Source organism: Ixodes scapularis, unplaced genomic scaffold, assembly GCF_016920785.2.
Source record: "Ixodes scapularis isolate PalLabHiFi unplaced genomic scaffold, ASM1692078v2 PGA_scaffold3__209_contigs__length_174095766, whole genome shotgun sequence".
Classification (NCBI taxonomy): Eukaryota; Metazoa; Arthropoda; class Arachnida; order Ixodida; family Ixodidae; genus Ixodes; species Ixodes scapularis.
The window spans coordinates 43,342,348-43,357,658 of record NW_024609868.1 but is presented as its reverse complement, the minus strand read 5'-3'; the positions used below and the strand labels follow the sequence as shown (position 1 = coordinate 43,357,658).

Sequence of the window (15,311 nt, the reverse complement as noted above, 5' to 3'; positions counted from 1 at the left end):
GCGTCAAAATTTAACTGATTAACCGGTTCAAAAAAATTAATCGCGATTAAAGCATTAATTGTAGGTTAATCGATCAAGCGCCCCCGCCTTAATTACAACTATTTCGAGTTCTGCGTCGTCACTGCAAAAAAAAAAAAAAAAAGTACAAAGGCTTGAAAAAACGATTTTCGCGATTCACACTGCCTAAACATGGATGGATGGATGCTAACGGCTGTACCCTTTATTTTGAGCTGTAGCTTGCGCCACCTAACCTAGAAGTTAAGAACCAAAAAGATGCTTTCTTTCCTTCGCCAACCAAACAGAATACAGTGTTGGTTGCCGCTATGATGACAGAATTATTTTCGGACACGTTCGGAGCATGCTTGCTTTATACATTTGTATGCTTCGAACATTTCAGCAGACAAATGCTTTGCATTACAGCATTACCTGTGTGACAGGGCAGTCATATACAAGAAAGTAAAGCGTGGTGCATTAGCACTGCGGACCGCGACTTTAGAAAGTTTTAACTAGTCGTTGCGATAACTTCGATAACGGAAAACCCGATACTCCGTCGACGCATTTGCGCATGCGTCGTATCGTTATCGGGTATCGTTATTAGAGAGTTTTAGGGAACCGTCTTTGCACATCCGGTATACGGTATGACGGTCCCTCCGGTACGCACTGCGCATGCGCTAAGGCAGAGGACTGGCATATGCGCTGTTCGTACCGAAGGACCCAGCGTACCGTACTACCGTATGGGATGTGCAAACACGGTTCTCTAAGGCTACTAAACCTCCCTAGTACATAAAGGACTCGCGGAAACGTATCTGACACAATGATCACGGGAAAGGCACCGTCACATCGAACCGGAGAGACAACATCAACATCTCCCATCCATCTGCTGGAAAATGCAGGAGCGACACCGCGGGGGAATTCGGGCAGCAATAATTCAACGGGGCTCGTGAGCAGGAACAGAACGCCCCGACAGGAAGCGGAGATGATTCGATGCTGGTGCACACGCTTTGGCGTCGTTCTGCTGCCTTCGTCTGCTCGAGTGTCTTGCATGGCCCCAAGCTCGGCAATGTTTGTTTTTCTACGGCCGTCTTGACTGCCCGGTAATATAACCGGCGTTATACTATGCGAAGCAGCTTAGAGACGTTTCGAGTCCATTAAGAAAATGAGCGTGCAAACTTCGTAGTCTTTTTTTTTTTTTTTTTAGATAAATTGACGATAGAAGTGTGTCGTCAGGACGACTCGTCGAACGGCAGGATCGGATTCGAACGTCACTTGCTTGAGAAGCCGGTAAACAAGAAAAAGAAAAAAAATGGCATAGCTTAGTTTAAAAACCAAATATCTCCCGGAAGAGCTTTCAGCTTGAAAAAGGACCAGTCTTTCGGCCGCGTCAGCTTCAAATTGGGTGGAGTGCCAACGGCAGACAAATTGGTTTTACGGAGACGCGGAGCAAACGGTGAGAGTTTCGAGGATTCAAATCGACGTCTCTGCAACCCGAGTGAGACGGAGTTCTCGGAAGGCAGTTTCCATAAAGAGCTTGCCGCGATTTGTTAAAGGGGATTTGGTGGAATCAAAAATTTAGGGAGCCAGAAAGGAGAAAAGGAGATACGAGAGTAAAAAACAAAAGACAGCAAGATGCAGCCGAGTTACCACGAGCCGCCACTCATGCATTTTGACAGAAAAAAATACGAGAACGAAAAATACAGATAGAATACGTTACATTACGACAGGTGCTTCTTTTGCTCCCGTATTCGAGTCACCAACACGCTCAACTATCCGAAATCTTCGTCAGAATCTTCGCTGACGCGCGCGCGGAAGGACGAGTGTAAGACATCCGCGGCGAAGGACACCAAAATGTGTCTTGTATATGGATGGACACACGAGTACGAGCTCCAGTCGTGCGCCAACATCAAGAACTTGCGGGAAGCGTGGGGACGAACAAGCCCAGCAAGCATCGTCACCGTTTCGATATGGATGCATGGGCATCCTATACAGGCGTGCGGACGTGCAATCACTACAGCGCGACGTACGGTACGAAGAATTTAGGGTAACAGTCCCACAGTACCGGCTATATTGCACACCTACACAGGAGCCACACCATGACGCCGTTTCAAGGTAAACTAGCTTTTTGTTGTCCGAATATTCATACAGCGAATAACAAAATCATCCGAGCACACCTAACAGGTAAGCAGAACACCTGACATGTAAGCAAAAGTTAGAGGTGCGTAGACAGGGGCACTCGACGATTCACACTGACTCAGCTCACCGGCTCAGCAAGAAAGCCTTTGTCCTTTGCGCACAGGCATCAAGCGCCGGCGCGGCCACATCCATACAGAGTTTTCACGTGACATCACCGTTCCGTGCTAATGGTCGTTTGTACTTATTATTGGCGAGAAAAAAATTAATTCGGTGGTGCGAAATGTATGCTGCAGAAGATACGCTCTCAGCATGCAAGGCCATCACAATGGCGGCTCATGTGACGTCAGTGCAAGCTATGCATACCCGCTGTCCCGAAGCCGGAGAGACTTTTATACACCTCCAGTACCTGAGCCGCAGCGCCAGCTCGTAGACGACGGGCGCCATGGCGTCCTCGATGTCGCTGCCAACCCTGGATGTCCTCGAGCCTGGAGGCGCAGAGGCCCATCGGAGCATTTCGTCGACAGAAGACTACGCTAGCACAGACGTCTACGGCGTCTTCCATTGACCGCCGAGAAGAGCAAAGGGACGATTGACCGACCGATACCAAACCGGCCTCGTACACCGCATGTCTTCGCACAAGGCAGGAACCCTATGGGGAGGATCGAAGAGCGAGCACATCTTCCAGGAAGTCACGTCCACTCAACGGCTTCTCAAGCGGCTGCGACTTGCAACGTGCACCTAGGCAGTTTCAGTCGGAACCAACCAGGCATGGTTCGACGAGCAAGTAACTTAAGGGCAGTATGTATCACATGGCAGTCCCGGAGACGTAGCTTCCACACGGTCCCGGAGGCTCGCAACCAGCCTCGCGAAGGATGCAAAGGTTGCGGTGGTCGAAATCGTGACGCGACAGAGCGGGAAGGTGTTAGAAAGCTTAATTGGCGAAGCGTTCATTGCAGAATGATGGCAAAGCGCTGCGCGGGAGCAGCACGACGCGTGGGAAAGACGGTCGACGGAACTGAATGGTCACGCAGGTGAAACGTCTTCATGGCGGACGCGGTTGACTTCGTGGGGGTCCCAACAGTTCGGACGAAGCGGGGGAAAAAGAAGCACCAACAAAACGAAGCAGAAGCAGAGAGTGGCGCTCCTCCGGAAGCTCTATTAATATTCGCTGCCTTTTCCGCTCCGTTCTCCCTTCTTTCCATTCTCGCCGCCATTGAAGAATAATAGCGTGAGCGCACGCGTAAGCGAAAGAATACCACAATAGAAATTTAGAAATACATTTTTTTACGTAGTTTGCTCGGCCTTACTGGGGTCGCAGCCCAGAAAATGTGCCCTATATGCGGCGGCCCCCTATAGGGTTATTTTTATATTTTTGCGAGAGATCGTAATTTGTTCTTGTCATAAAGGTCTCGAAAACAGTTTTGATCAAAACCTGCAGCTTATGCCCAGCTACCAAAAAACAAGGTTATGATTGGGTTGTTTTCTCCCTCTCTCTTTAATTTGAACAGATTTTGGACCTTTTCCCTACATTGATTTGATACAAGTTTATACAACACCCACGTTTAAAAAGAAGGAAAGGGGGGGACGCTGTCGTACATGTGCGCGCATTTTGAAAAAAAAAAAAAATAGAAGGAAAGAAGACTAAACAAACAAACAAAACCGCCTTGTACTAGCCTGTATACTTGGAGCGAAAAAAGGGACGAAGACGAGACAAAAGTTTGTCCTGACTGCTTTCTTTTGGCCGCTTTTTCTTTTCTTTCGTAACATACCAGCACGCTCCAACTCGTCAATTTTTTTTGCTTGCTTTCTTTATTTTTTAATTTTTTTTAATTGCTTTCTTCACTATTTCTTTCGAGCAGATTAGGATCCCGATATTCTTCGGGATAAGGGGGTCGAAGTACTGAAGAAACAGGAACCCTAAAACCCACTTCACACGGGCGGTATTCGCGACTCCAGCGACCTATAGGGGGCGCCACCACCAAACAAACATGGCGGCTGAGTCCAGGTCGCGTCGGCTCGGCCGGGCCGCCTGAATGGGTGGCGCATTCAATTTAACAATTATTCTTTTGTTGAATGCCCAATTTTATGGGTATTTGAACTGAGACAGTTAAGTTTAGCCGGTGCGCATAAACTTGCCGAGCATAGTTTTGTTTTGCCGGTGTTTTTTTGTTCTCTTCATGTCAAACTTTCGCTGCGGAGACTTCGATCAAAACCGAAACTATGGGCTCCGGAGAAACGGTAATAGACTCTAATTAATTTTCATCATCTAAGGAAAGCGGCGAGGGCTACGAAATTGTTCCACCAAGAGTAATGTTTAGCTAACTCGCATGCCTCGATCATGCGACTTACCTGTCCGCGAAATTGAGCTTTTGTGCCTGTCCGCGTTTCAAGAAACAGCTGCAGTCGTGTGCTCGGTCAAGAACACAGGCTGCAGGAAAATTGCGAAAATTAAGCAAGCGCTTCTTGAGCCAAGGAGCATGTCAACTCGCTGGCACTTCACTAAGCAGCTGATACTCTTATTTCAATTCAGGTTTTAGTAGCAATCGAAAAGTCATTTTGATGAATATCCGGTTATGTATTAAATTACGTACTATGGTCCCACTAAAGCGATATTAGTATGTTCTTCGGGTTGAAATATGAACATAGTTGACTAACTATTTGGGGTGAACTGCTGAATAAAAGTATATTTGACAGACAGAGAGATACTACTTAAATTAAGCCAAATGGTTCTAGCCGGTAGAACGGGACGAATGCGGACAAGCTGAGGAGAGTCTTCATCGGAGATTCACTCAGACCTCTCTGCATTGAACTTGACTTCAAATCCTAAACAAATAATTTTTTTTTTTTTTTTTTTTTTTTTTTTTGTGGCCGGTCAATTTGAGCAATGTAGACGTATATTGCTGCTGGATTCGACAGGCGTTATAAGTATTGGAGGCGCGATAGATCCTAATGACGTGACAGCTTCTATCTTTGCGAGACGCGTCCCCCACCTTTTGAAAGCAGATAATTTCCCTAATTAATCATGTGCAGCGAGCAGGTTTTCTGAATCAAGTAATTGCGAAATTAGCCCAACTCCTTCAATGTGGTCTTTTTCGGCGAAAAGCCGCCAAGATGAATAGTCAACGCACCGGCCGGCGTTAGTGGCTAAATTAACCTGAAGCTAATCGAGCACAACCAAACTCAAGGAAAGCAGCTATCGAACCTTCCCATTCACTTGACTGCAACATTGGTGTCCCCTCCAGTAAAACACTTCGTCTGTCGACCTCAGTCTACTGTTCTACATCCTTATAAAGAAACCGCTTATCAGTTACCAAGCAGTCATCACTTTGATTGTGATTAGAGACAGACGAGAAATCAAAACGTTTTTTCGTGATTCCTCCCCATCCAAAAAATTGAAAGCACGCGATCGTGTGTTGCGGAATAAACGGGCTTTCAAACACGTGATGGACAGAAACAATCTACTGAGGCTTCACCACACTAATGAACACTCAGGCAAACTTAAGAAATTTTCGGACCTTCATCAAAAACATTGCTCGCCGCCGCGCCGACAGCACGCGTCCGCGAAAGCCACCAGAGACGCGGCGGGGCGCGGAGCGACCTGGACCGGCTGGTTCCCGGTTTTCCCGCTTGGCGGCGTCCGTTTCGCTGGAGTCGCGAATAAAGGTACGTTTAGCATAGATCCCTATCGTAAAGGGGAGATGGAGTTCGTATTCACACGGTGCACAAAGGTACCTTTCGCTAAAGGAGGGTTGAGAATAAACGGAGCTCGCAAACCTCTCTTCATAGCTACAGGGAGTTGCCTCGGACCCATGAATTCCAATAAAAATCTAGCATATATGCTTCTGCTTTGTTTATTGCACTGTAATAAAAAGAATGTTCGCGAGGCAAAGATTATAAAGGAAACGTGGACACAAACCTAATAAATGACGGAGCAGCGGTGGCCCGAACGCAATGGGGGCTGTACGTGCTTTGAGTAGTGACTTTGAGTACACCTTACTTTGAGTTGCGACGACGAGTCGTCCGCTTCGCCTGACCAGAGCATTTTTCTGACCATGATTTCGCCTGGTGGACCTGTGAACTTGGGTGCCAGCACGAGCGGCACCAGTAAGAAAGGCCCTCGAATTCACTGGTCCGAGGCGGAAGCACGGTCGCTAATTGACCTTTTCCAGAGTTTGGCCACAACTGTGGCGCACCCTCGCGGGAATCGCCCAAAAGAGTATTGGTGGCTAAGGGGCCGTCGCTCCGTCGTCCGCGCCAGACCAGTCGTCGCTTCGCGTGCATCTCTGCTTCGAAATGGCTGAGGACGATCCTGGAGGATGAACGAAAGCTATTGTATACGACACAGACGATCTCGCTCGTTTTTTATACCTTCAAAGATGGATAGACCTCCGACGTCGCATCGGTTCCTATAGTCGACTTAAAGTCGCCCAATCGTCACTTCGGTGTTGCGTCGCGCAAGCAACTGAAAAAGGAGTCGGCTTCCAAGGCAGAGTGTTTTGTAAGAAAAGTAATGGTGACCAGTTTCGATCCCGACCCAACTATTCAGCTTGTGCGGAGCTTGTGAGCTCCGTTTATGAGGCCCGGCCAAAACAAACAGCGGATTTCACTTTCCTTGAGCACCTAAGTTACTCAAGCTTATTGCGTTCCGTCACTTCGCCGTCCTGTGTACCGCACGAGCGCACGGGGCAACGCCGTACCCAGGAACGTGTAAACAAACTCGGACGGGGTGAAATCTGGGAGGTCTCGAAATCGCGAATGCTTGCTTACGCCGTCGAAAAGTATGAAACGATATGGTGGAAACAATCTCGCTTTGAATTCAGCATCTTTACGAACCCTGCAAACAGGGGAGTTCACGGTTAGTCCCTAAGGCGTTCCGCCAAGGTTTTGTCCCCGTAGTGCTTGAATCCATTTTGTACGCTCTTAATGTTTTGCCAATAACTTTTTTTTTTTTTTTTTTTTTTTACGTAGCGATACGCGAATATGTGTAGCGCAAGCTTGAAGAACGGAAAGCTTTATTTAGTTATTTACTTGAGCACCGGGTACGTCATGATTGCGTTGCACAAGCTCTCGTGCACGCTTACTGTTCTTTAGTTAAAAGCAGAATGTCTCGCCGTCGAGTTAAGGGCCTGGCCACCTGATACGGGGGATTCGCCTAATAGGCTTTTGGAACGGGGGGTATTGTAAAACGCGGCTAAAAGAGCTGGGTGTTTGACATCGGGTGCTTTCGAGCGCCACCCGCAAAAGGCTGCTGGAACTTTATCAAATTTTGCATTTTAACAATTTTTGCTGCTATTTGTGCAACTTACAGCTGTGCGGTGGTGAGGCATGACGAATATATGAAGTCAAGCCGCAAGAATAGCGGAGGGAGTCAAGTCGAACCCGCGCTGCCTGAACGACTGAGAAGACGAGAGAGCCTCCAAAAATGGCGCCTTTCCTTTTCCTCCCCTCTCTCAGACTTGGCGCATGCGCCCAGCGATATCTGAAAAAGGTCGATTCGTTTCTGAGAGGATAACATCGGCAAACTCCGGCGAGAAATGAGGAACGCCAAAGTGTACGAGACGATCCGCCTCGGTCTCAAGAGGCTCTCTACTGAGAAGACCGAGTGCAATGAACATCAGCTCTAAACCTTCCGTTTATTTGCCTTGAGATTCAGAACGCCTCAGAGGCCGGATTCTCAAAGCGAACTTACGACGAAAAAAATGCGTAAGACAAATTTGAGAGAAAATCCTTATTCTCGAAACGAAATTGTCGTAACTTTTGCGCAAGTTACGACAAAATCCTACGACAGCTCCGAAGCTGTCTTACGCACTTTCTACGATCAAATTAACATGGCCGACAACGTCGCTCAGTTGCTCGGTCGCGACGACCCAACGCGGACATTTATTTTTCTACCTGCTCTTCTTGCGCATCCCGACTTCAAGCAGCAAGAAAAAATGAAGAACTACTTGAAACCGACCACGACGAACATGAACGCTGGATCCACAGACACCCGGAAAAGGCAACAAAGGTCACGATCCCACCGACCAAGCGAGCTCGGCAGAATATATAGGCCTAGCAGGCACTCCGACCCGTTCCGGCGCAGCATTGCTCAGACGGTCCTTGGCCAAGACCGTCTGCCCACGACCGGCTGGCTTGCTGATTGGAATATGCCCGCGCGACCCTTGTGGACCCTCCCCGTATGAATAGTTTGATAGCTGAACTAAATTTCAGAGGTCAACCGATTCCCCTTATCATCTCGATCACCTTGTTTTCCGAGGCAGCGGTGACGAACGCTGTCGTCGAAAAGGGAGTCCTCGATTCTATCTCCTTGTTTTGTGTGATATAGAGCTCAAATAAACGCCGTATGGATTACCTTCGCAACACGGTATGTACACTTTGTTATTAGTATGCCATTTTTAACTGTCGAGCTGTATCAGTTTGTGGGAGCTACGTGATGCCGGTCCAACCTTTCTTTGCCGAGTGTCACGTCAGTATCGAGTTGCAATCGTAGAAGATCGGTCCCGAAGCGCTTACCGAAACGCAGTCTGAATCCAGCACTTCGATCAAACGCACGCGTCCGCTCCGAGTGTGAACAGGTATTTGCGTGACTCTTGCTGGACACTCTCGTAGTTCAAACGTATCTTTTTTAACGTCGGCTCACTACTGCATTTCCGAGGCCGCGAGAAACGGCGCGGCGGTTTGTTTCCTTCTACGTCGCTTTGCAAACGACTGGCACGGGGCTTTCACCAACGATGACAGTTGTGTTGACTTCGTAGCGATCGAGTTTGTAGCAGTCAACGAAGCGTTTAAATCGTGTTAGCGTCGATATACCACTGCACGGACACGAACCCCAGACAAGCAGTGGTGGAAAGGCCGCCCGTGTTTAGGAGAATCAGCTTGAACACTAAACATTTACACACAGACAGGACAAGACATACACAGAGCTGTCTATCAACGAGTGGTTAGCCTGTGTTTGTTATTAACAATTCACGTGCTCCGAACTATGCCTAGCTCTCTAATTGGTTGTTCGTTTTGCCGAAGACGCCGTTGCCATAGCAACAGCACCGGAAGTCATCGTTTCTCCGTAAGAGGTCGTAACTTTCCTCCTCTCACTTAAGAACGCGTTTGTGAATACCGTTCTCGCCTCATCTTACGATGATCGTAACTTTACGAACTTCGTAGCTAAGTTGTCGTAGGTAAGAGGTTCTTTATGAATCTGGCCTCTGGTACCTTTCTTTAAGGGACATAAGCTACAGCTCCTTTAGGCAGCCCAAGACCAACACGCGTCCCTGACGTCACGCAGCTGCGGTGGCGCTGTCGACGACACTGCGCATGCGCAGAAGCTTCAGTTTATTCGAATTCGGTTTCTGCGCATGCGCAGTGCCCACACCTGGTGTGGGCAAACGCGGGCTTGTTTGTAAACAGCGTGTCGGTCTATAAGACCAAGAGCTACTTTCGGGATGAGGAAAGATACCCGATCCCCGCGACAATGCACTCTCATTCGGGATGAGCGAGTTGCGTTGGACAAAGAGACGAGCCTCCCGCTTGTGGAGTAGCCGGCCATGCCTTCACGGCAGCCAACATCTCCAATTCCTCTTTTTTTTTTTTTGTGATTTAATAAAGAAAGAAGAAGAAAGAGAAGACCCGGAGGCAGACGCAAAGAAGTAGCGGAGCAAACTCGGGGAAACACGGAGTTGTCGATCACGTTTTGCAACTTGTGTACCGTCCCTCCTTTAGATTAGATAACACGGCGGGCAATTTGCCACACCAGCGAGATATTCTAAAGAAAAGATGATTTTTTACTTGCACCATGCAATAAAATCAATAAAACAATTAATTACTAGTTCGTTTCAGAACGACATATTGCACTTCAAATAAAGTAAAGAATGCGTCTAAACCTGTTTAGACCAAAAATCATATATTGCTCGTTCGCGCGTCGGTTTCGCCGGGCAATCCCCGGTGCAATGAACATCAACTCTAAACCGTCCGTTTATTTGCCTTGAGATTCCGAACGCCTCAGGTACCTTTCTCTAAGGGACATAAGCTACACTCTAAAAAAAGGGGGTGTAGACTTTACACCCCTTGTCACATATACGACACCCCAAAACTTCAGTTGGCTGTAAAGCGCACTGACGTTGTACCGACGCTACGAAATTTCACAAGGGGCTTGATAGCCGAGTTGTACAACTCATTAAAAAAGTTAATGGAAGTGTGACTGACTGGAAAAAAAGTTACCGGGGTTTTCTAGGCTCAACTGCAAAACCTGTGTGTCTTTTCGCTGTAGACTTTGATGCGTACTTTAGCTGTATAATATGTTATATCACACCGTCATCAACCCTCTCGCAAAAGTTGGGGCTGTCACTTCGACGTGAGCGCGCTGTACGTCCAACTGAAGTTTTGGGGTGTCGTATATGTGACAAGGGGTGTAACGTCTACACCACCCTTTTTTTAGAGTGTACAGCTCCTTTAGGCAGCCCGTGTGAATGGAATATAAGACCAAGAGCTACTTTCGAGATGAGGAAAGATACCCGATCCCCGCGACCATGCACTCTCATTCGGGATGAGCGAGTTGCGTTGAACAAAGAGACGAGCCTCCCGACTGGAAGCCAAGAACCCAGCATGAAAGGTTCACTATACGTGAAGCACCGCCAATCACGGCTCGCGCTGATTCGGGGGTGGTTCCTTGGGAGACGCGCACCACGCATGGATAAAGATGCTGTCCAAGATGTTTAAAACTCCAGTGTCCAGGCCTAGGTTGAGAACTAGTGTGCTAAAGGTCGGAAGCTAATGTTCAAAGGGTTAAAGTCAAATTTGGCTGTTTTACCTGCCAAACAAACGAAGATCTTTCGACGTGCAACCGAAGGCTCGAGTTACACGGCGCCTTTTCCGCAATAAATCTCCGTCAGATTGCGGACCCCTCGGCCGGGATTCTAACCTGCCACCACGTGTTGCGTAAGTCGGCGCGTGGCGAGGCGTCCAAAGGGTGAGAAACTGCATGGTGTCCGAGACGTTGGAAACGGGTTTCCTCGCAATTAATTTGATCACGTTCGCTTGCGAGCGAGTTCTCGTACGTTACCTTGTCTAAGAAGGCACTCGGATATACACTGCAAAGACTTGCCTCGGTCTTTCGTATTGTGCACTCACACAGGTCAGTCAAAGGCAATGAACGCATTCGATGCTGAACCGCGGACTTTCCTCAACAGACCCCTATGTGAGCATGTGTTGGGTGGCCAACACACGCAACTTCACTCTACGTTCTTCGCGAACTTTCTTAGGCTGCCAGCGTCCGACCAAACCGAACTTGTTTACTTTTGAATGGACAGATAAGTACACGCGGTCCGGCGCAGAAAGAAAACGCTTTGGCGCTTTTTGGCATACCTGGGAATGAATGCAGCCATAAATAATTTCCACTTCGTTTCCTTTTATTATTCTGGTAGAGTCACTTGCATCTCTATGACTAGAACACCACGCTGCGTCTTCCCAGCCATAGCGATTTCATCGTCATCAACTCGGCCTTTGGCGCGAGTTCGCCATCACCAGTTTCTGCGGCTCGAAGAATATTTATGCACGGGTCATCACATCATCTCGATGATCCACAGAAATAGGACAGTCATATATAAGGCCCCGATTCAGAGCGAGCTGAATGTGTCAATGCGCTGTTGTCTTTGGACGTTCCATCTCGAGAAGTTTTACCTGTTTTCGAGGATCGCCGCAAGTATAACCAGATGGTCCACGTATGACAATGGGCTTGGGAGCGCCGTCCTCAGCTCGACATCACGCTGGATTGTTTTTATAATAAAGCTGTAAGCCACGGTCACAGTGCTTACATATCGAAACAAAATACAGTCTGCATAAGTGTGCAAACCATATACATAGGTATGAAGAAAACATGCTTAGAGGATGCTTGAAGCGTGGTCCGCAGCTAATTCTGTCATCACATATCTGTAGCGAACAACACCGTGTCTTTTGCACAGTGCGACTGTACTAGGGCTGTACTTATTTTCAGCAATTAATGAAAAAAAAACTCGGATGTTTTTTTGTTTTTTTTTTTTTAATTTCGGTTTTTAGAAAAATAGGAATGTCTACATGAACTCCGCACTTCCGTTGACATGACATTCCATTATTTTTTTTGTTCCAATTTTCAAGCAATAAGAGTGTTGTGACTATATGCATTTAGTTCCAACGATGCCAAGTGTTTATTTTAGAAATTTTGTGTTTTGTAACGTTGTTTTGTAGCAACACTGCACTGGGCTCGTGCACGCTTTGAGATCATGGCCCGCTTTGCTAGCATGGCCGTACGCGGAAGAAAAAAATTTCGATACTTAGCGTTGCGGTCGATTACATTAAGTTACTCGAGAAAAAAAAAAAAACTTTTGAAACACTTGTTTTTTTTTTGTCCTCGTTTCTTCACTGTCTTTAATGCCTTATATGAAAAAGAAGAAAAAAAAGGTCATATCAACAGTTGATAGCTTCAATAGTTTCACACAAAAAGAACGGACGAACGCAACAAAATAGCGAGGCCACCATTCCCCAGAGACAGCCGATGCGTGAAGTTGCAGCCCGTGTTGGAGATGCCATTGGGCAGGGAACCGTTTCTGGGCGTCCCAGCGGTCCAAGTCGCGCATCGATCCAATAGCGTGGGCGTCGTTCCGGTGCACTGCTTCTGGACGCCTCTCTTTGCACAAGCGCTGGCAGCACGCGAGGGCGCGTGGGGATGCACAACAGAGAAGAGCGCGGACGCAATCCCGAAGGGAACCTTCCCGATAGGGCTCCCGAAAAAGGGAGCCGAATCAGTCGTGCGCGGGAGGGCTTTCGCGGCCTTCAACGCCCGTGAATCGCCTACTGTGCGATCATTAGGGAGTTTTAGTAGATCGTTCCGATACCTCCCATAACGATACGATATTTGCGCAAAGGCGTCGGCGGAATATCGGGTATCGTTATCGGAACGATCTACTAAAACTCCCTAATAGGAAGTTTTACTCGACCGTTTTCGCGCTCCGATAATGGTACCCGATAGGACGATACGCTTCATGCGCAAAGGCGCAAGCGATCGGCACGATCTACTAAAACTTCATAACGAGAAAAAGAAAAACGACGTTCGGTATAGTACGCGGTATACCCCTTCCGTGGCGTGTCGTCGCAGTGCCTCCGTATACGCGAGTATGATCCGAAAGACGTAAAATAGACGCCGAAAGATTAACTTGAAAACTGGCACTATTAACTGCAACTGCAGTATGGCAGGATCAGCATGGTACCGGTCGACAAAGACAAAGTGTCGTCAGCCTTGGTGGCACACGAGACTGCGGCCGCCGCATGCTCCTTGGAGGTTGTTTACTTGACGAAAATGCTTGCTTTCGATTAAGAAATCGCTCGGGCTACGAGCCAGTGAATTTAACAAAGTTCATACTTTGTCCGTGTACGCGCAGAGGTTCTGCTAAACAACAAACCATAACCAAAGGTGTGCAAAACTGTACATTTCCAATCGAGTAGCGTCGAGTCTCTCGCAGTTTCAACAATTCTGAATTATTGATGCTGCCGCTACATGCCGAGACAAATGTGTATTGTTGTATTATATATATATTGTGTATGTATATTTAAGCTGTTAAACTTATTTCGGGAAAAGGGGGAAAAGGGGGGGGGGGGGGCAGAGGCACTGACAGGCAGCATATCTTTTTCTCTGGCCCTCTAGCGAATAATATCCGCAAAAAAAAAAACAAAAGTGTTCGGGAAAGAGCCGGGTTTTTCGAAAAAAAAAAAAAAAATATATTATATAACCGCCTAAGGGTGTAGCGCCCGCGGTTGGGACCAGATGACAGTACTTTCCGTTACCTAAATAAGAGGTTATTTTCGGAAATTTTCAATGTGCGAAACGGCGACCAATGGAGACCGCGATTACATGGAAATGAATGGCGAACGCTAACGGGGACGCGCCCTATTTCCTCATTCAAAATTTTCAAAAATCACTCATAACGAAGGTTTACTGTTTTGAAACTCTGGGATAGCCCCAGATTTGAACAGAGACTGAGCGTTCGGTGATGCGTAGTTTCTTTTTTGCGGTGAGAAAAACACGGTTCTCTTTTCTCCCAGACACCCAATACATCCCGGTCCTCCCTGTGAAAGCACCATGTTTGATCTGAAACCACGCCTTCGCACGTCAATGGGTTGACTCACCTAACTCCGGACGCTTCAGCCTTGGGGGACCTTGATAACACCGACAGCGTGTGAAGTACCTGGCAGAAACGAAGCGGGAAAAGACGCTCTGTCAGGCTCAGAACAGTTTATTCTAAACGAGGGAAGAACGAAACTTGGACGCGTTTCGTTCGACGCCTGCACCAACTTACACCATTCTTTTACTTTTTTGGAATACTTTAGTTTCTCTTCGCGGGTAATCAGGCCGTGTATGCACACTCGCATCTTCATTATTACTATTATTTTGCCACTCTACGAACGTTACCCGATTCCGTCGGGCGGGCAGATTAAAGGGAAATTGAAGCGGTTCTGCATTTGAGTAGAAATACTTAAATCGTCTTCATTTGATCTCCAAGGTCACGGATATCGAGATCATTTCTCAATTTGGTGCACGGAGACTGCGGAAAATAATTTTCGAAGTACCGCTGAGGCCTTTCTTTCCTCGGAGCGTAACGCCATGAAGGGACTCTTCAGAATCTCCGCTTTCGCGCCTCTTCGGTGCCTATCAAAGCTAAGCACGCGCACTCCTGCTATTTTCGAAAAGGTCAGAAAAAGAAGTCACGACAGGTGTCAGTACGGGAGAACATATTGCCCACACGAGCGACACGACTTTGGCGGCCGAAATATCCTTTTATGACGTAACGGCTGCAGGTCGGAGGTTTTTCGTGTTTTCTCGCGTATAGTTATATCTTTGAGGAAAACCAACGTGAGATTCAGATTCACGGGATAAAAATACTCTAAAAATCACCTCTAACTCGTTTTTTTTTAGAAGTCTTTTTAGCTTTTTTTTTTTTTTTTTTATAAATTAGGGGCTGTCCACGAAGTTTCATCAATAACACGTTGTGCAGTATCGGCCACAGGTGCCTCATCTACAAACACGTTCATCCTATGAAGCGGTATCTCGCATCGTTTCCACGTAATCGTCACTGTGCATTGTCGCGGAATGCAATATATTGGTACGAAAACGTTATATGCTCAACAGGGTCCTTGTAAGTCTCGAATGAATTCAAAAT

At 47.4% G+C, this 15,311-nt stretch overlaps 1 protein-coding gene across 2 annotated transcripts in view; it reads right to left on the bottom strand.

The window, feature by feature from the left end:
• The window catches only part of LOC8042304 (guanine nucleotide exchange factor VAV3), a 197,558-nt gene that overhangs the window by 72,573 nt on the left and 109,674 nt on the right, over window positions 1-15,311 (bottom strand). For both annotated transcript variants that reach the window (XM_029993177.4, XM_029993178.4), the window contains exon 3: window positions 14,281-14,339. In XM_029993177.4, coding sequence (XP_029849037.3) covers window positions 14,281-14,339 — 59 coding nt within the window. The remainder of the gene's footprint in view (window positions 1-14,280; window positions 14,340-15,311) is intronic.